The 22,067-nt window shown below is 41.8% G+C and overlaps 1 protein-coding gene across 3 annotated transcripts in view; it reads left to right on the top strand.

Moving 5' to 3' along the window:
• Nucleotides 1–22,067, top strand: part of boka (BCL2 family apoptosis regulator BOK a) — a 65,575-nt gene that overhangs the window by 19,453 nt on the left and 24,055 nt on the right. For all 3 annotated transcript variants that reach the window (XM_073040578.1, XM_073040576.1, XM_073040577.1), the window contains exon 3: nucleotides 8,548–8,676. In XM_073040578.1, coding sequence (XP_072896679.1) covers nucleotides 8,548–8,676 — 129 coding nt within the window. The remainder of the gene's footprint in view (nucleotides 1–8,547; nucleotides 8,677–22,067) is intronic.

Raw genomic sequence — 22,067 nt, 5'->3', positions numbered from 1 at the left:
AAAATCCCACCTAAAGGCTCCAAAATTTGCTGTGCCCCAGTTCAGGACCTTACCTGTAAACTGGCCGTATCCTTCTCTGTTACTGTTTTAAAACTAATAGAATTATGGTCACTGGATTTAAAATGCTCGATGACAGACTCTTCTGTCATTGGCCTTAACTCATTCTCAGGAGGAGATCGAGTGTTGCACACATTCAACATATTCATAAAGGAAGTTTTCTTGGACATGTTTGACAAATTTCACTCCATCCAAGCTTCTTACACTGTGGTCAGTCCAGTCAATATCAGGGATGTTAGAATTTCCTACTAATAACTACCCTGTTATGTTTACAACTAGCTGCAATCTCTCTACATATCTGCTCCTCCATTTCCTGCTGACTGATGGGGAGAGGGGAGGCATTGCTATGATGTAATCCCATCAGAGTGTTTCTAAGTTCCCTTTCTTGTTTCTAAGTTTGACCCATATGACCTCACTGGATGATGCCTCAAGGATTTCTACTAAAGTCCATTGTTCTGTCTGCTTACATCGAGAAGGCAACTCCCCCTCCTCTCTTACGCCTGTCTCCTAGAACAGTGAGCTGCCAGTCCTGCCCTTCCCTCGGCTACGTTTCTGCTATGAACGTGATATTCTGGGCTCCACCACCAATCCATGTCATGTCTTACCCATCAAGCCTCCTGCATTGAAGTAAATGCAGTTTAAAAGAATGATTTTTCTGTTCCTGTCCATCCTGATAAATAAACATGCTGTCATTGGCTACAGTATTATCCCCTGATTTCTCAGCAGCCACTGCTGAGGCTCCCACACTCTTGCTAGTAACACCAGCAAATCTCCCAGCTACGATACCAGTTCACATGCAACCTGTCTGCCTTGTTCAGGTCACCCCTGCCACAGAAGAGATCCCATTGAATCAGGATCTTATATCCCTGCCCTCTGTACAAGCTCCGTAGGACACGAGCTGTCTTTTTATTTCTACCAACACTACCAGGGATTACTAACCCTGAAGTCCTGATTTTTTTAGGTTCTTTGCTAATGCTCTATATTCAACTACAAATGACTTTATTAATTTTTATATCTATGTCATTGGTGCAAGTGTGCACCACACATTCCCCTTTGACAACGTTCTGCAGCCGCTCCAGAACATCCTTGATCCTGGTACTTAGGAGGTAACTCGGAGGTAACTCTTCTGTTTTGTAAACTCCAAAACATCAAACTAATTGCAAGAAAAACACAAGAGTTCAGGAGAATGGGTCTTAGTTTGTTCTTACTTTAAGCAAGATGAGCTTGTATCTCATGATAATGTCATGATGTATGAGTGTGTATTACGTGATAATTTTTACATATAACTTGTAATGAATTATCTAAACAAAAAACAAACAAAAACGCTTAATGAAAAAATATATATAGAAGTTTACTCAAATATGACTAAAATGTAAAATACACAACTTTCCTCCTTGCTTAGCAATAAAGTCCAACTCAATAGAGAATGTATCCCAACTATATACACAGTATACTATATAGTACAAATAACATATAGACATCCACAGCATTGCTCTATTCAAGCCTCAACATTTAATCGCTGTGGAGGACTTCTTACTCGTGTGGGATAACATCTTTCCTGACAAGGGGGTGTGGGCATCGCTCTCCTTGGCAGCTGAAACAATCTCAGGTTCTGGGGCCTCCTCCATGGTGGTCATAGAGACTGCAGGAAATGGTTCTGACAGATCTGGCTTCCTTCTGGATGTGTTGGCATCCTGAGCAGTGCACGGCAAGGTTTACTGGATGGATTGGATCATACTGCGTGAGGTTTGGCAGGAACTTGTTATAATAATTGTGAAATCCTAAAAAAGAACCACAACTGTGTCATGCCCTTTGACCTTGGGGCATCCAGCACTCCTTGAATTTTCTCAGGAGACTGGTGTAATCCTTGGACACCAATGTTCACACTTGTTGCATTGTGCTCTGAGCCCATAATCTTCTTATCTTTCTAACACTGTTGTGAGATTTGGAGATGTTCCCTGTCATCCTCACCAGCAACAATGATGTCATCCAGGTAACACTGGACAGCCTGGTAACACCTGGTCCATAGCTTTCTGCCAGAGGACAGGTGCAGATGTTATTTCAAAAATAAGCCCATTATAATGATAAAGCCATTTGTGAGTGTTTATGGTGAGAAACACTTCGGACTCTTCTTCTGTCTCCATCTGTAGGTAGGCCTCAGCCAAGTCCACTTTGCTGAAGTGTTTCCCTCCAGAGAGGTTTGCAGAGATATCCTCCCTCCTGGGCAGAGGGTATTGATCTACTTTCAGTACTGACCTTGAAATTACCACAGATCCTGACAGACCCATTCTTCCTGGCTACTGGGACCACCGGCATTGCTCACGGGCTCCACTCAACCTTGGAAAGAATTCCTTCAACCTCCCTGTGATCTAGCTCACTGGCTACTTTATCACAGATGGTATAAGGAACCAGACAGGCTTTGTAAAACATGGGTATGGCATTGTCATTTAACACTATTTTACCCTGGATATGTTTGAGTTTTCCAGTGCCATCCCTGAACACTGCTGTGGCAACCAGTACCTTTCTTAATTCACTTTCAGTTGACTCTGTGGTAGGGGATGAGACATGCAAATGGTGGATGGATCTCCAATCAAGTTGTAGTTGTCTCAGCCACGCACAACCCCAGAAAGCTGAACCTCCTGTTTTTACCACATACAAGCCCAATGTGGCTTGTTGGTTGTTGTATTTCACTGTTACGAATGTCATCCCACAGGATGTTAGTTAGTTAGTTAGATAACTGCAGGCTTCAGTTCATTATCTTTGAAATGCCACTCAAACTCATTTTGTGGAATGACTGACACAGTCGAGCCAGAGTCCAATTCCAGTTTAATTAATTTGCTGTTCACTTCAGATGTAAAGTCATATTACTCGTCTATTGTTAGTTTCACATTGTAAATCTCAAGGCTACACAATCCTGTGTCACTCTTATCATTATCAGATTTTTCATCAACAGCAATGCAATTTAGTGCTCTTTTTGAAACTGCAACTTGACTTTTTAATATTTTTCTCTTTTCTGTGCAGTTCATTTATTTTTGTCTGCCCGACATGCTCTTTGTACGTGTCCTTCTTTGTTGCATTTCCTGCAAGTTTTGCTTTTAACCCTGCACTGGTCTGGTGTATGTGAGCCCCTGCCACAGCGGTAACACAGTTTGTTCAGCCAGGCTGGTTTCTGTTTAGTTGTTGCAATTTCATTCATATTCGCTTCTACCTTATTTCCTTCAATCCCAACACGGGCAGGGACACATAAGAATTGGATACACAAATTTAGATCCTGCAGCCTCAACAGATGTAGTCCAATCACAAAAATATCTGACCTCCAATTTTAAATAAATGTCAAACCCTAGAATGAGTTGGTACACAGCAGTACACAATCAGGGCTTGCTTTTCGACCCATTCCAAGGCTAAAATGATGTCTCAGGTGTGAACACTGATACTTGTCTGAGAGTCTGTCTTAACAGTCAGTGAAACTCTGGATCAGAAACAGAAACACCTGTATGACCTATTACTGGATCTTTTGGACCATTTGTGTAGATATGTAAGAAGCTGTAAGCCTTGCCATTGATAATCAATCATTCTTCACCTTGATCTTTTCCTGAAGGCTTAAATCAACCACAGACAAAGGGAAAAGCCATGGAGAAGTGGCAGAAAAGGTACATTGGGACCATATTTCACATTAAACAACCCAAGATTTTGTGTCTATTCATAAGACCTTACGAATGCAGTGCTCTCAACACTACTGTTGTTGCCAATATTGGATGACCAGCTTTATGTCCTCTTACACTAACCCAATAAACCACTGCTAACTGTAACCTGCATAGATATTAGGGTACTTTGCCCATTTCTACTAGTAACGCCAAAATTGGGGATGATTTGATTGCATCACAACATAATCTCAGTGCTTGAACTTGAACTTTGTCAAGGGCTTTAAGACTGCTGGTGAGGCAGCACATCTGTAATCAAAGACAGATCTGATTAAAACAATATACACTTCTGCCCCCCTCCTGCCAAAGCCTCAGTATTAATTCATTCAAGACTGCCCCTCTTGATAATGGCCCCTTCAAATGATCTATTTTGTCATTTTGTTAACTGCCTGTCAGTAGCCTCTCCTCCACCTTCTGCCTGGAAACGTGCAAAGCCAGCTCATCTCTGCAGCTCTTTCAAATGCTATTCCTACCTGGATCTGAACTTGACTTCAAAACTGAGGATTGCTCCACTCTCCATTGCATTTCCAGTTGATCCACTACATGAGAAATATGGCAGATTGTTCACCTCAGGCCATGTTTCTACACTAATTTCATATCTGGCTGGTTGAGATGTTCTCTGATCTTAGCAATTAACTTGCAAGTGCTTTTGTCATTATACAAGGAGACTTCGTCAGTGCGCTGTTGATTGTTATTTCCAATGACTCCATACTGTGTCTTTTTATTTCTTACTATGCAAAAATCTATTAATCGCTGTCTCGAACGTACTCAGCAGCTGAACCTTCACAAGCCCAATGTGTGGAGAATTTTAATATTTACTCTCCAATTTGAAGAATTCCTTTTTAAATCTGAATGGCCAACTCCTTAGTTTGAAACTCTGAGCCAAGGTGCAATAATCTGAGCCAAGGTCCCACATGGGAGCTTAGTTAGGAAGATTCAGTTGCTAGGTATACATGGAGAGGTAGTAAATTGGATTAGACATTGGCTCAATGGGAGAAGCTAGAGAGTGGTAGTGGAGGATTGCTTCTCTGAGTGGAGGCCTGTGACTAGTGGTGTGCCACAGGGATCAGTGCTGGGTCCATTGTTATTTGTCATCTATATCAATGATCTGGATGATAATGTGGTAAATTGGATCAGCAAATTTGCTGATGATACAAAGATTGGAGGTGTAGTGGACAGTGAGGAAGGTTTTCAAAGCTTGCAGAGGGATTTGGACCAGTTGGAAAAATGGGCTGAAAAATGGCAGATACAGGCAAGTGTGAGGTATTGCACTTTGGAAGGACGAACCAAGGTAGAACATACAAGGTAAATGGTAGGACACTGAGGAGTGCAATAGACCAGAGGGATCTGGGAATACAGGTACAAAATTCCCTAAAAGTGGCGTCACAGGTAGATAGGGTAGTAAAGAGAGCTTTTGGTACATTGGCCTTTATAAATCAAAGTATTGAGTATAAGAGTTGACTTTGGAATGTTATGGTGAGGTTGTATAAGGCATTGGTGAGGCCGAATTTGGAGTATTGTGTGCAGTTTTGGTCACCGAATTATAGGAAGGTTATTAATAAGGTTGAAAGAGTGCAGAGGGTTTACAAGGATGATGCCGGGACTTGAGAAACTGAGTTGCAGAGAAAGGTTGAATAGGTTAGGACTTCATTCCCTGGAGCATAGAAGAATGAAGGGAGACTTGATAGAGATATATAAAATTATGATGGGTATAGATAGAGTGAATGCAAGCAGGCTTTTTCCACTGAGGCTAGGGGAGAAAAAACCCAGAGGACATGGGTTAAGGGTGCAGGGGGAAAAGTTTAAAGGGAACGTTGGGGGGGGTTCTTCATACAGAGAGTGGTAGGAATGTGGAAGGAGCTGCCAGATGAAGTGGTAAATGCGGGCTCACTTTTAACATTGAAGAAAAACTTGGACAGGTACATGGATGAGAGGGGTTTGGAGGGATATGATCTAGGTGCAGGTCAGTGGGACTAGGCAGAAAAATGGTTTGGCACAGCCAAGAAGGGCCAAAAGGCCTGTTTCTGTGCTGTAATGTTCTATGGTTCTATGGTTCTATCTCCTGACCTTGGAAGCATCCCTGCATATGCACTGTCAAATCCTATGCGAGTTTTGTATGTTACTCTCCTAAATTCAAGAGGCTAGGCTCAATGGATTAATCTCTCGATTCTAACATCACTTTCATATGAAGTTGCATTCAGTGGACATTCCCAGTAGTTTAACCAACATTGATCATGAAACCAGCATCACAATGAAGTTTATCTGCCCTGATAACGTTGCTGCAGTGTGCCGTTTGCCTGTGACATTCCCTGTATCACAGTGACCATGCTATAAACAGCGTTCCATTGTCTGCAAAGCTCGCAGACATACTGAGGTCATGTAATTTGGTAAATAAAAGTATTTGTTTCTGCTGTATTGAATTACTACTGTTTTTTCAATTTTTTTGCAGATTTATTAAATTACTCTTCTTTGTGTTACATATGTATTGTTTGATTTGTGTCCATCCTGTTTCCATGAAATCCTCACCATTTGTATCACATCCCTATCATTTGATCTGGGTTCCTGTTGTTTGTATTACCCCGCCTACATTTGCCGAGTTCCAATAGATTTTAGAGTTGCTGCTGTTTAGAATGGGTCTCTACTGTTTGTATGGGATCCCCACATTGTTTTTTCGAGCCCTTTGGTTTGTAATAGATGCTATTGTCTATATTAAGACTCCTTAGTTTGTACAGAGTTCTTGTGGTTTGCATTGGGCTCTGCTGTGCTTGCCTGTTTTGATTTCCCACTCTTTGTTTTTTCTTTCTTTTCTTTTTACAATATTTTTATTCAGAAGAAAAAAAACAAGATTTACAGAGTGCAACACATAGATACATCTCAACATAACTTGTGTACGTTCATATATTGTAATAAAATTGATCAAAATGTTATAGCATATCACATAAAGGTATACCACTCTGTAATCAAAAATTTAAAGATAGGTCATACATCATAAAATAAATTTTTTTAATAAAAAAAAGTCAACCCTCTACCAACTACCAAAGAAAAAAGCTGATGGATGAAAATGGATGATTAGAAAAAAAAGCATTCACTTAAGAAGAGAAGATAGAAATATACATAAAAGTCTGTGCACTGTTAAACTTTATAAATTGGAAAAGTAATTTAGGAAAGGTCCCCAGATATCATAAAAAGATTGTTTCGAATTTAGGACTGAGCAGCGGATCTTCTCTAAATTTAAATAAGACATAATATCACGTAGCCATTGAAGATGTGTAGGAGGGGTAGACTCCTTCCATTTAAGCAAGATTGCTCTCCTTGCTAAAAGAGGTAAAAACTAAAACCTGTAGGTTAGGAGTATTTAAAGTTATATCTTCATTTGCAATAATACCAAACAAGGCAGTAAGGGGATTTGGGTCAAATTGGACCCTAAAAGGTTGTGTGAAGGTATGAAAAACTTCCTGCCAAAACTTTTCAATTTTAGGGCAAAACCAAAACATATGAATTAAAGAGGCATCAGCAGAGTTGCATTTATTTCAAAGTGGAGAATCGTTTTGTTAATGGTTCTATTATTGGTATCTATAACTTGTTGATTGATTCTAGACAAGACTTTTTAGATAAAATAAAAAAAGCTTGGGAGGATGACCTAAATTGTCAGATTGCTGATGATAGATGGAATAAAATTCTTAAACAGGTTAATAAATCATCTTTCTGTGCTTGTCATTCTCTTCTACAATTTAAAGTGGTTCATAGAGTCCACTCTTTGTTTTAAGTCGCTCCAGTTTGAATCCCTGGAGCTGTGGTGCTACATCCCTCTCGAGACCCTCCTTGTCTACTGAGACTCTGCTATGTTTGGATGGAGCTTTTGCTGTCTTTGCTCATGGGAGACCCAATAAGGATAGCAGAACTCTGTGGCTCCAAGAGAAGGTGTTGCATAAATCTTGTGTGCATCTAAGTGGCACAAGTCAGGAGTTGTTTAATACCTTTAACAAAGAGCCTCCCACCATCCAGCACTAAGGATCCTGCTTGTCTGGCACGCCATTAAAATTCACAACACCTCTAAAAGTTACCTCAGTAACTTGGCAAGGCTTCTTTGTCAGGATGACCCATGCCAGGACAGTACATAACCCTCCTCCCAATTCACACACTGTCCTGACTTAGAAGTATAGTACCAGCCCTTCAACCTCACTGGCTTGAGGTGCTGGAGTTCCCTCATAGTACAATGTCAGAGTGTCTTCACCATAATAGATATGGTGACTCAACGGTGATCAGGGTTGGGTAATACATGCAGTCAACAACACCCACATCCCATTAAAAAAATATTATGTAACCTTCTCAAAAATCTGACACAGGCATGGCAGCTTTTCTGCCTCAAGACCTGGATATCTGAGTTTAGTTTCTGGTGAAGGTGGCTTGCACGACACATTATTGGGTCAACATGCTTTGACCTGTATATTAATACACACACTTTTTTTTCTCTTTGTTTCCGTTTGAAGGAATCCGCAAAGTACATTATTATAAACTTGCATCACTGAATAAAATTGTTCCTAATAATCGGAGTATTTATTACCAGCTCCTCTAGCCCTTTAAACAATATTCCGTGTCATCTAATTTAGAATCATGGCATTTAGCAGCAAAACAGCTCCTTCAACTCACAATGTCCATCCCAACCATTGTATCTGTCTAATCTAATCCCATTTATATGCTTTACACCTGTAGCTTTCTGTGCTTTGTGATTCAAGTACTTGTGTGGTTGTTTATTAAATCTAATTTCAATGTCATTTTTTTTATTAAGGTGATGAATTAGAGTACATCAGACCGAACGTCTACAGGAATATTGCCAAACAACTGAATATCTCCGTCACTTCTGAAAGCATCGTGTCAGATGCATTCCTGGCAGTCGCAACTGAGCTTTTCTCTGCAGGTAATTACAGAAATGCTTACTCATCTGTCCATTGTACAACACCTTTTATCTATAATCCTGTCTCAGCACAGATTCTGCCCTGAGCCATTCCCTTTGCACAGATTTACATTTTTTTGCCATTTCTTCCCTGCGGTTATTTAACAGAGCAGAGCTGAGCAAGCAGTCTGCTCCTCCACTGACAGGAGAGAACTGGGCAATGGAGACCGCTCCGCGAGGCAGTCCCATACTGAAAAGAAAATCAGACCAGCCATGTTCAGTACAGAAATGCTCACAAATAAACAGTTCCTATTTCTGTTTTTAATGCCGTTCCAATCCCCGGCTCCTCACTCACTGGGTATTTCATTATACATCATTTACCCTGTATTCCAGTCCCAGGCTTGGATCCTCTTTTGTGTGTAATGATGGAACAAACTCCAGTCCAGATGCTAAACACTTGCCAGTGTTACTTTAATAAAAAGGAATGTAAATCTGTAAGTCTTTATATAAAGTACATTTGAAGGATTCAAGCTGAATGGTTGGTATATTTTACTAGGTGAGGGCATTCAGAGTTGGAGCTCTGGGGTGTTGAATCAGAATCAGAATCAGGTTTATTATCACTGGCACGTGATGTGAAATTTGTTAACTTAGCAGCAGCAATTCAATGCAATAATAAATAAAATAAAACATAATATTAAATAAACAAGTAAATCAATTGCATATACTGAATAGATTTTAAAAAGCGCAAAAACAGAAATACTGTATATTAAAAACAGTGAGGAAGTGTCCAAAGTTTCAAAGTCCATTTAGGAATCAGATGGCAGAGGGGAGGAAGCTGTTCCTGAATCGCTGAGTGTGTGCCTTCAGGCTTCTGTACCTCCTCCCTGATGATAACAGTGAGAAAAGGGCATGCCCTGGGTGCTGGAGGTCTTTAATAATGGACGCTGCCTTTCTGAGACACCACTCCCTGAAGATGTCCTGGGTACTTTGTAGGCTGGTACCCAAGATGGAGCTGACTAGATTTACAACCTTCTGCAGCTTCTTTCGGTCCTGTGCAGTAGCCCCTCCACACCAGACAGTGACGCAGCCTGTCAGAATGCTCTCCACAGTACAACTTTATAAGTTTTTGAGTGTATTTGTTAACATACCAAATTACTTCAAAATCCTAATAAAGTATAGCCGCTGTCTTGCCTTCTTTATGACTACATCAATATGTTGGGACTAGGTTAGATCCTCAGAGATCTTGACACCCAGGAACTTGAAGCTGCTCACTCTCTCCACTTCTGATCCCTCTATGAGGATTGGTATGTGTTCCTTCATCTTACCCTTCCTGAAGTCCACAATCAGCTTTTCAGTCTTACTAACGTTGAGTGCCAAGTTGTTGCTGCGGCACCATTCCACTAGTTGGCATATCTCACTCCTGTACGCCCTCTCGTCACCACCTGAGGAATGAGAATAACCTATTCTCATTCCTGTATCACCACTCTCTTTTACAACTTTGTCAGAATTGGGTAGTTGTGCAGGTTGGTCCAAGCAGAGGCATGTTCTGCTGCTGGGTAGATCTGGTGTTTACTATGCTGGCTGGGGTGGAAATCCCAATTCTGATTGGGAGCGTAAGTGAGTGGATTAGTCATTAGAGAATTGGCACACATGAAGTCCTTTTTCTGTGCTGTACCCTTCTATGCTTTTATGCTTAGGTGAAAACTATCTATGTGATATAACATGGGTGTGTGCAACATTACTGGGTTTTAATGGCATTGTGAATTTGTATTGCGAATTCTTACAGAACTGCGTAGTAATGAAGTTTAAGTGAATTATTTAGGAGTTTGTTCCCACAATGCATATAAAAACTGTGAGTTATTCATGCCTTTCCCTTCTACAAGAGTGATGGCTCATGACAAAGTCTGACACGTCATTACTTCTCCCCGAGGTTGGAGGACAGCCAAAGCAACGTGTACAAAAGGAATGATTGCTCAATGGAAGTGTTTCTACCACTTTCACAAACTTCACTGACTTGTGTATTTTAATGGCAAGAAATTGCCCTACAGTGACAGCAGGAGAGAGGGAGGGAGGGAGAGGAAAGGAGGGAGGAGGAGAGAGGGAGAGAAAGAGATAGAGAGAAGCAGTTATCAGAAAGTTGAAAGGTGAAAGGTCATAGTAAGTGTTAACTGTTGCTGTTATACAGATAATTATCAGTGAGCAATAAATTATTTTATATGAAGTTGTTTTTCAGTGTATAACCCAGGAGGAATGTTTTGGCAAGCTCAAACTCACTAATTTCGGGTGTAAATGAGGTGACTGGGTGATATATACATGGGAATTTCCCGGGGAGTAGGTTTGCCTTCATCGTCCTTCAGCAGGGGCTTCAGATGTGCTAAGCACTACCTTACTATATCACAGGAAGTCTATCTATGGGAGGAGAGCATGATAGAGCTTCATTCAGCTGTCTGTTAACAGCTGTGAAGTTAGAAAAGCCTGCAGTTTTAATGAACTAGCACAACGTACAATACACCTCCAGAGACCAAAACCCAGAGTGACTGATGTGGTGAAAAGCCAAGGCGGTGCTCTGTGCCTGCAGACACACTGCACAATCAGTTAACGTACAGACTGGTGGCCTGATTGACTTGGCAGTTTCCCTACAAAACATCTAGCGAGTTCTTCAGAGTTCCATTGCTCTGTGGTAAGAATCCCCTGAATAAATACTCCTTTGCAACACATGCCCCTCCTGCCATTGCTCCATATGAGCAGATCCCACACACTTCAATGAAAGCATTGTAAACCTCTGCCTGTTCCATCTCACCTTACCCATTGACTGACCTGGCTGTCAGATAGGACCCAGTGCCCACTTCCTTTTCAACGGTCCTTTCAATGGTGCTTAGTATATATTGTCTTTTCCCTAATCCATTGCTCATAAAACAAACTCTTTGGAATGCTTGAAGCTATTTGATTTGTGTAAACAGTTTCAATGAGCTACTAGCAGATTAGAACTTTTGGACGTTTCCATCACAGTTCAGCCAATGAAATCCATTCCACAGGAGGAAACCATCTATTTCTGCTATTGATTGACGTAGCCCAACTTGCTGAAAGTTTCTAAAACTTATTGTTTTTTTTCTTGGTTTTATTTTGCATTTTCAACAGACTGTCAATAATTTCTCAATTCTTAGGCTGAGATCTAGATTGCCTTACCTGCACCAGACCAAATTAGCATGCCTGGCAGCCCCATTCATTATCTGCACCAGTGGCCGCCCTTGGCCATTTCTGTGCTTCAAATCAATCAGATTGACGTTTATCTTACCACATGGATAATATCCTTAAGCAGTTTGCACCGGGGGGTGGGGGGGTCTTGAGTGAGGAGACGTGGTTACAAGATTTGCAGGATGGTCGTTTAAAAACGTGAGCAGACATTTCTTGCAGAGGGTAGTGAATCTCTAGCCCGGAGAGCTCTGGAGGCTGTATCATTGGGGTATTTAATGAGGAAGTGGATAATGTTTTGACAGATTGGGGGACTGAAGGCTGCGGGGAACTGGCAGAGGAATTGAGGCCTATGTTAGATTGAATGGGTGGGGTAGGCTCAGGGGGCCAGTGGTGGCCTATTCCTGCTTTTGTTTTCACTTGTTAAATTCTTGTGGATAAAGTGGCTGCACATAGCTAGATGTTGCTGGATAATGCAAATATGCCAATACTGTGTTCTAAGATAAAATATAAATTTCATCTTACAGCCTAATATTATTTGACATGCACAACATCTTCAGGTTTGGGTAAATAATTAGTTAGAGTGAATTGGTTTTGTACATGTATGGTGGGAGCTGCAGGGAACTCGGGTATATAGATTCATGTTCAAAATGCATGATCTGTCCTTTGTCTCAGGATGTGTAACTGAAAGAAGATCACACTGTCACTCAGAATTTTCTGTTATATTTTAGGCTCCAAACGTGTGCAGTTTAGTTTAAAATATGTTAATCTGCACAATGGAGTGCTGCAGTGAGATGATATCCTTTGTGATTTTGAATGTATGGCATTCATTCTCAGTGACAGCTTACATAGTTTGTCATCTGGGATGGCAAGAGGCTTCACCAGGTTCAAAGGTTTACGTTGTCATGCCTGTCCGTTAAAGAAATCCCTGTGTTCACCGTTTCAGAAAGGCTTGCCAGGGCTGCAGACTGAGGTTGTATTGCATTGTAATGAAAAATATTTCACAACTTAACCCCACCTCTCTGCACCCAGCATCCCACTCCTGTCCCCACATTCCTGACAGTAGAGGCAGGGGTTAGAAACATAGAAAACCTACAGCACAATACAGGCCCTTTGGCCCACAAAGCTGTGCTGATCATGCCCTTACCTTAGAAATTACCTAGGGTTACCCATAGTCCTCTATTTTTCTGAGCTCCAGGTACCTGTCCAGGAGTCTCTTAAAGGACCCTATCATATCTGCCTCCACCACCGTCAATTATTTTTTACTGATTTCAACCTCTCTCTAGGTTGGTGTGGGAAAAGGCTGAGTTTCAGATTTGGTCTGCACTTCTACAGATTCAATGTCAAGTCATTGTCCAGTGCAGTGTGCCCTGGAAGGAGGTCATCCAGCCACTGACTGCCCGGTGGTAGGTCTCCTCATACCCCTTCCCCTTCCCATTCACTGAGCACTGAAGTTCCTGTCACTTGAGACTTTGATATGCTTACCTGGTACTCTGCTGTCCATCGCCTGCAGCTTACCCAGGCACCTCTGGCTAACCTGATGCCAAAAGCCTGCACCTGCAGCCCGTACATCCATTGTGGATACCACATCTGCATGGTGGACTGCCACCTCGCTCTGCGAAGCCTGCATGAGCTGCAGACCCAGATTTGAATCACAAGTGGGAGAGAACTATCCATGAATACGTACACAACGCTGGAAGAACTCAGCAGGTCAGGCAGCATCCGTGAGAAAAGAGTAGCCAACGTTTCGGGCCGAGACCCTTCATCAGGAACTATCCATCTTGTGGGAGCTCTTGGCAGCTATGAGAAGGTTGTCACTTGAATGATGGTCGAATTTGGGGTAAGTTGTTAAGGAGAATGAAAAATGGGATTATTTGATAGCCATTGATGGTCCAAAGGGCCTGTCTGTGCGCTTTGTGTCTTTAATTTAATGACTTCAGTCAGTAGGAGGTCCTAAAGATTGTGGTAACGCCTTGGCTGAAGAGTTAACAGTTTATTCACCCTCTAAGAATGTGCATTATCAGCAGGGATCACTGATTATCTGGAACAAGGGTGCTGGTAGTTAGCTGAGGAGATCTGAAATAGATAGTGACATCTAGGCTGACTCTTCATCTGCTTAACATGGTTAAACTCGCAAACTAACAATCTGGAGCCTGCTTCAAACTCAACTATGGGATTTAAATTCAGTTAATAATCTGGAATTCTTCATAAATGAGTAAAACTGATGATGATGGTGGAACTACAGGTACCAGCTCACTTCGTTCACCAAGGTCTTTCAGTTGAGTAAATCTTTCACATTTGGCAGTGTGGTTGACTTTTAAACTAGCAAGGCAATTAGGGCTGGGTAATAAATGCTGGCCACTCCCACATCCCCCACATTATAATTAAACAATTCTGATTCTCTCTAGCTCAATGTGTGAAGGGATTGAACGGATGGCCTGTGATGAAACATCCCAGAGACTTTTCCCATTTTTTAAAATTTCTGTTGACATACGGTTGGAGCCTGATTAGACTGCCAGGAATGTTGTTTGGCACCAGAGAAGAAGGAAATGACTATTTAAGTAACAATGCTGGTATAGATTTTGCAGGTGAATTGAACTAGACGCAAGGCAGAATCTGGCTGAGATGCAGATGTCTAGTTAATAATCTTGATGAAGTGCATTACACCAGAGCTGAGGTAGGAAAGACCACATCCTGGTGTGGGTTTCTTCATAAACACGGTGCCTTCACCAAAAGAAAGATCTGCTGAAACAGTGATGTGTTTTTTTGACTTTTTGCTGGCTGTATTGTTTTGAAATGGAGTGTTGATATTTGTCTAAGTCTGATCTGAAATCTCCCTGGTTAGTATGACCACTCCTGGGTGATGAACAGGACAAAGTATTCTACCAAATGGCACACAAGTAATTTATAAACTGTGTGATATTAAGTTAGTCCTGGTTGACTACCAGGAGAATAGTTTAAGCCTTGTGAATAGTTCAAGCATTATGGAGACACACACAAGAGAAAGCAGATGCCAAGATCAAAGCTCAAACTGCAAGAGGAACTCTGCAGGAGGACTGAAATACGGAATGTCCCTTTGTCTCCATTGATGCTGTTTGACTTCATGAATTTCTCCAACAGCATGTTGTTAAGTTTAACTGCTATATTCCACCCTTGAATGGCGAAGACTCCAAGACTGTGTAAAGAATTCTTGTCACTCTGTTCTCTGCATTAGCCTACATCCTGGGGCTCGGCCTCCATTGGAGATTCCCCAGCAAGAGGAAGTGGCCTCTCTGTATCAACCTTTTCAGTCTCTCTCTCAGTATCTAGTACATCTCATGACATCATCTACAGTCCAACCTTGTTTAATCTCTACTCAAAGGACATACCAAGGTTCAGTCCTCTGCCTTGTCTCCACGGAAACATTTGCTTCTTTAAATGTGAAAAGCAAAACTAAACTTTGTATAAACTGAAGTATCAGAAAATCTTGTAGTCTGCACCTTATGAATCAGCATTTCTGAATCTCTGCCTATCAAATATTTAGTAAACAACAACACACACAAAATGCTGGTAGAACACAGCAGGCTAGGAAGCATCTATAGGGAGAAGCGATGTCAACATTTCGGGCCGAGACCCTTCGTCAGGACTACCCGAAAGGAAAGATAGTAAGAGATTTGAAAATAGAGGGGGGAGGGGGAAATGCGAAATGATAGGAGAAGACCGGAGGGGGTGGGATGAAGCTAAGAGCTGGAAAGGTGATTGGCGAAAGTGATACAGAGCTGGAGAAGGGAAAGGATCATGGGACGGGAGGCCTCAGGAGAAAGGGGGGGGGGGGAAGCACCAGAGGGAGATGGAGAACAGGCAAACAACTAAATATGTCAGGGATGGGGTAAGAAGGGGAGGAGGGGCATTAACGGAAGTTAGAGAAGTCAATGTTCATGCCATCAGGTTGGAGGCTACCCAGCCAGTATATAAGGTGTTGTTCCTCCAACCTGAGTTTGGATTCATTTTGACAATAGAGGAGGCCATGGATAGACATATCAGAATGGGAATGGGACGTGGAATTAAAATGTGTGGCCACTGGGAGATCCTGCTTTTTCTGGCGGACCGAGCGTAGATGTTCCACAAAATGGTCTCCCAGTCTGCATCGGGTATCGCCAATATATAAAAGGCCACACCGGGAGCACCAGACGCAGTATACCACACCAGCCGACTCACAGGGCCTCACCTGGAAGGACTGTCTGGGGCCCTGAATGGTGGTGAGGGAGGAAGTGTAAGGGCAGGTGTAGCACTTGTTCCGTTTACAAGGATAAGTGCCAGGAGGGAGATCGGTGGGAAGGGATGGGGGGGCCGAGTGGACAAGGGAGTCGCGTAGGGAGCGATCCCTGCGAAAAGCAGAAAGGAGGGGGAGGGAAAAATGTGTTTGGTAGTGGGATCCCGTTGGAGGTGGCGGAAGTTACGGAGAATTATATGTTGGACCTGGAGGCTGGTGGGGTGGTAGGTAAAGACAAGAGGAACCCTATCCCGAGTGGGGTGGCGGGTGGATGGGGTGAGGGCAGATGTGCGGGAAATGGGAGAGATGCGTTTGAGTAGTTTGAATATTTAGTAATATTTCACCTTTTAAAAAGCTTTCTATTCTCAGTAAGAACGTTAACCGTACCAGGTTGCAAAGCTTCCTCTTGCCCATTCACTGATATGAAGAGAAAACTGTTTCCACTGTTAGGTGAATGACAGTAGAAGTCTCCAGTTCCCTCACTGTTTAACAAAATGGTTGGACATTAAAGGACCTTCTGCCTTTTATACAGAGGGTTTCATCTGCTTCCTCTGCATAGACTCGAGGTTATTAATATTGCCCTGATTGTTGCAAGTACAGTGAATAAAAAGTGAGGGAAGTGAGGGAACCCCCTGCACTCCCCCCCTCCAGAAATTTCCATGTTTTATTGTCTTACAACATTGAATCACAGCGGATTTAATTTGGCTTTTTTGACACTGACCAACAGGAAAGACTCTTTTGTGTCAAAGTGAAAACTAATTTCTACAAATTGGTCTGAACACAAAATAGTTGATTGCATAATTACACAACATTTTCAAGTCAGTATTTGAGTCTGTGTGGAGAGGTCTCTATCAGCTTTGCAGATCTGGACACTATAATTTTCCCCCGTTCTTTTTTACAAAAATGTCCAAACTCTGTCAGATTGCATGGGGATTGTGAGTGATTGAGGTCTGGACTCTGATTTGGCCACTCCAGGACATTAACTTTGTTGTTTTTAAGCCATTCCTGTGTAGCTTTGGCTTTAAGCCTGGGGTCATTGTCTTGCTGGTGTGATGCCTGGTTCACATCTTTACTGTTATGCTGTATGTATTTCGTTTAGCAGCTCTGTATGAGCAGTCTGTTCTGCTGTCAGCCTGTTTGGATTATTGTTGAAGATAAGGGATGATGAGGAATGTGTGCCATCCAATTAGGATGGTGGAACCCGGGGTGGGGGTGCTGTTTTTTTTGGTGAGGGACACTAAGGTGGGTCTTGGGCTTTTCTTCGAAGGGAGATGAAGAAAGAGGACACTGGGGAGAACCGATCGCAGCGTACGATCAGTTCTGTGAAAGAGACCCGTTTGTTTGGGATGGATTGTGAGCGACGTTCAGAAGGTGGTGTGTGCTTTCACGTTGACCGAGGGCCCAGTGTGTGAGTGACAGAGAAGTTCACGATGAGCTCCAACTTGTGCACATTTGACTGTTCAATTAGAATGGGCCCTTTTTGTTTTTTTTCTTCTTTACTAACATTTTAGTTAAGTAAGTTTCATAAATATAATTCCTTTAGTCGTATGCAGGGTGCTGTCTGTTATTTCGTGGCATTAATTTGTAACAGGGTAGTAAATTACACTGCATTTTGGGGTGGGAGAGTCATCTCAATCTCACCGGTTTGGCGGGACCAGAGAGTGCCTTCTCTAGACTTACACAGCCAAGGAAACCAGTGGGGTTTCACTGGAAAACAAATTTTCTCCCAAATTGCTGTTTTCATGCATCCTCCAAAATTTCCCTGTATTTTGCTGCATTCACTTTACCTTCTACCTTCACAAGCCTTCCAGGGCCTGCTGCAGTGAAGCATCCCCACAGCACGATGCAGCCACCACCATGCTTCACCATAGGTTTTTGACTCCACAGACTCCCACGTGCCTTCTGGCAAGCTGAGAGAGATTTCGTGTGAATTTTTTTCAACAGTGGCATTCTCTTTGCCACTCTGCTATAAAGCTGTGACGGGTGAAGCACCCGGGCAACAGTTGTCTCTCCCATCTCAGCCACTGAAGCCTGTAACTTCTCCAGAGTTGTCAAGGGTCTCCTGGTCACCTCCCTCACTAGTCCCCTTCTTGCACAGTCACTCAGTTTCTGAGGATGGCCTGCTGTAGGCAGATTTACAGCTGTGCCATATTCTTTCCATTTCTTCGTGATTAACTTAACTGTACTGCAGGGGATATTCAGAGACTTGGAAATTTTCTTGTATCCATCTCCTGACTTGTGTTTTTCAATAACCTTTTCACAGAATTGTCTGGAGTGTTCTTTTGTCTTCATGGTGTAGTTTTTGCCAGGATACTGACTCACCAGCAGTTGGACCTTCCAGATACAAATGTATTTTTACTACAAACCATTGAAGCACTTTCACTGCACACGTTTATATATATATAGCTAGGACACCTAACTAATCCAATTGGCTGCACCAGTGATGATTTGGTGTGTCATATTAAAGGGGGCGAATACTTACGCAAACAATTATTTTATGTTTTATATTTGTAGTTAATTTGGATCACTTTATAGACATCTCTTTTCACTTTTTCATGAAAGAGTCTTTTTCTCTTGATCAGTGTCAAAAAAAGCCAAATCAAATCCCCTGTCATTCAATGTTGTAAAACAAAACATGAAAACTTCCAAAGGGGTTGAATACTTTTTATACCACTGTACCAATTGCCATCACCGTTTTAAGTGCATATATTCCTAAGAGTCAGAGGGAATGTTGCATTTTCCCCAAAGAGACTTGAGCATTCCTTTGAAATTTTCCTCTGCCCAGCTAGTAATCTCTTTTCATGACAGAGCCTGTAACCGAATTACAAGAGAATCTACTGATGCTAAAATCTTGAGCAACACACACAAAATGCTGGAAGAACTCAGCAAGTCAGGCAGCATCTTTGGAGGGGAATAAACAGTTGACATTTCAGGACGACAGCTGGTGAAGGGTCTTGGCCGAAAACATCAACTGCTCTCTTCCCTCCATAGATGCTGCCTGTCTTGCCTTGTTCTCCAGCATTTTGTGAGTGTATGGGAACATTGTGTCTGTTTTGGAAGTCTGGTATAGATTACCCAAATGATGTGACCTCTGAATGGAGATAGTTCAATATAGGACAATGTCTCCCATCCACTCCATAATGTACTGGTTAGGCACAGGAGTACATTCAGCCAGAGACTCATTCCACCGAGATGCAACACTGAGCATCATAAGAAGTCACTCCTGCCTGTGGCCATCAAACTTTACAACTCCTCCCTCGGAGTGTCAGACACTCTGAGCCAATAGGCTGGTCCTGGACTTATTTCCACTTGGCATAACTTACTTATTATCATTTAATTATTTCTGGTTTTATTTTGCTATATTTCTACTCTATTATTGGTTGGTGCAACTGTAACGAAACCCAATTTCCCTCGGGATCAATAAAGTATGTCTGTCTGTCTGTAAAAAGGCTGTCGGTATTGGGGTTGTTGACCTGGAAAGGGAGACTGATGTTGGTTCCTTGTCCTGCTAATGAACTTGGAGGATTTTGAGGATCCAGCATTGGTGGAATGTTTCCTGCCATAGGTGTTCCAGGTCTCAGAAGCACACAGGAGGGTTGGTAGACCATGAGTTTTATTCCAGGCATGGAGTCTCGATCACCCTTTACTTCATTCGACCAAAGACCATGTGGGCAATGGAGGATTTCATTGTAAATGTCTGCCTTCACTGAAAGGTGGTTCGTGAGATGCAGTAAATGTCCGTGTTTTCTAAGGTCTTGGTTTGAACCTTTACTATCAGAAGGTGGTGTTGGAGCAGGGGCATTTTGATAGAGGACCTTGGTATCGCAGATGTTGCGTGTAAGGCTTCTCTTCTCATTTGCTTCAATAAACAAGTCAGCCATGTTTTGGGTCTTGGCTTCTGAGTGAACTTCTTTGGGCAGCCAATAGAGAGAAGGGCTTTATAAAGTTTAAAAAGGCTGCTGCTTTAATTGCCCTCTTCACGGTGCCTCGAAGGATTGAACATACACTGCAATTTGGGAGCTTTTTCTCTGCTGTGAGTAGGCAGTTGAAAAGGATCCTGGGACAGACTACAGAGTGATACCTCCATAGTTACCCAAGTCAGATCTGTCTCCTCTCATGGTCACAATACTAGCATTGCTGAGGTCTCCTTATCCCAAAAGTATACTGTAGGTTTATTCACACGCAGTCCCTTAGCACAATGAGATTTATATCAGCAACAAACTTGCCTACATGGAATCTAGGGGTTTTTATTTCCATATTGTGGTGTATTTAATATCTCAGTAGTATCCAAGTAATATTGTAAATATATTGTTTGATTAAGCATTCTTGTTCATTTAAATAATTATTTACTGGTTATATGTAAAAATAAGTGAAATGTATACAATATGACTACCACATTATATACACATGCCTCGAACTAAGACTTGCATCTCTCAGCTCCCTTGTTTTCCTTTCAATTAGTTTTTACTTTTTCAAGTTACAAAACATGACAAGGAAGCTTTAAGTGAACCCGAGATGACTACCTACCTGTTGAAGTGCAGCGAGATGTTCGAGTTTAAAAAAGGCATAGCATGAAACGCCAAGTTAAAAAAAAGTGGAGCAGCAAGTTTTGTTCATAAAGGGAATGATGATCATGTTAAAAATAAGCATAAAATGGAAGTATTCATGGGTTTATAAACAATGAGTACTAGGTGATAATAATCCTAAATAAAAAGAAATGGCTGGCTACATTGGAACGATAGAAGCATTCTAGTACACCGCACATACTGTATACTGAATGGATTGAGCAATATTTGAAAGCAAATAGAATAGTCAATGAGAAACATGTGCCAGTTTTACTGAGTGCATTAGATATAAAGACATACAGTTTGCTTAGAAATTTAACTGCTCCAACCAAACCAGCTGAAATGAGCTTTGCTGATATTGTAAAAGTATTGCAGGAACATTTAGAACTGAAACTTGCAGAACTCTAGGTTTCATAAACGGAATCAAGAAGAAGGGGAGCCCATTTTAGTGTATGTGGCTGAATTGAAGAGATTGTCTGAGCTTTGTCATTGTTCAGAGATGGGCTTAATGATGCAGAGAGATCATTCAGTTTGTCGAATCTTACAGGATAGCATTCAAAAACGGCTGATAACTAAAACACAACTCACATTTAAAAGAGCTGTTGAAATAGTAGTATCAATGGAAACAGCAGACAGAGAAGCAATTGAATTGCTCAAATGAAAGTGAGCATGAACAAAATTGCATCGTCTAAACAGAAACCTGCCTGGCCCAAACCAATTGTGTCACTGTTGAGGCAGAGGCCTCAATACACCAGACCAATTCAGAGTTAAAGGTGAAACCTGCAGAAAATGCTACAAAATAGGTTGCATATGAAGAGTGTTTCAGGTAGACAAAAATAAATGGACTGCACAGCAAAGAGAAAAAAAGATAAAAAGTCGAGTTGCACTTCCAAAAAGAGCACTGATCTGCATGCTGTTGACTAAAAACCTGACAATGATAAGAGTGACATAGGGCTGTGTAGCCTTGAGATTTACATTGTGAAAACTAACAATAGACAAGGAATATGGCTTACACCAGAAGTAAAACGCAAATTAATTAAAATGGAATTGGACACTGGCTCAGTTGTTTCAGTCTTTCCACAAAATGAGCTTGAATAGCATTTCAAAGATACTGAATCGAACTCTACAGATATCCAACTAAGAATTTATACTAGAGAAAAGGTAACTCCTACAGGAATAATATTCATAACAATGAAGTACAACTTGCTTGGATTTCCAAAATCTGCAGATTGTCTCTTGTTTGTGATTGGAGTACAATAACCAACAAGTCACATTGGGTTTGTATGTGGTAAAAACAGGAGGGCCAGCATTGTGGGGATGTCAGTGGCCAAGGTAACTACAACTTGATTGGAGATCCATCCACCATTTGCATGCCACAACCCCTGTAATAGAGTCAACTGAAAGCA

The sequence above is a fragment of the Hemitrygon akajei genome, chromosome 3, assembly GCF_048418815.1.
Source record: "Hemitrygon akajei chromosome 3, sHemAka1.3, whole genome shotgun sequence".
NCBI classification, from domain to species: domain Eukaryota; kingdom Metazoa; phylum Chordata; class Chondrichthyes; order Myliobatiformes; family Dasyatidae; genus Hemitrygon; species Hemitrygon akajei.
This window is presented reverse-complemented; position numbering and strand designations above follow the sequence as displayed.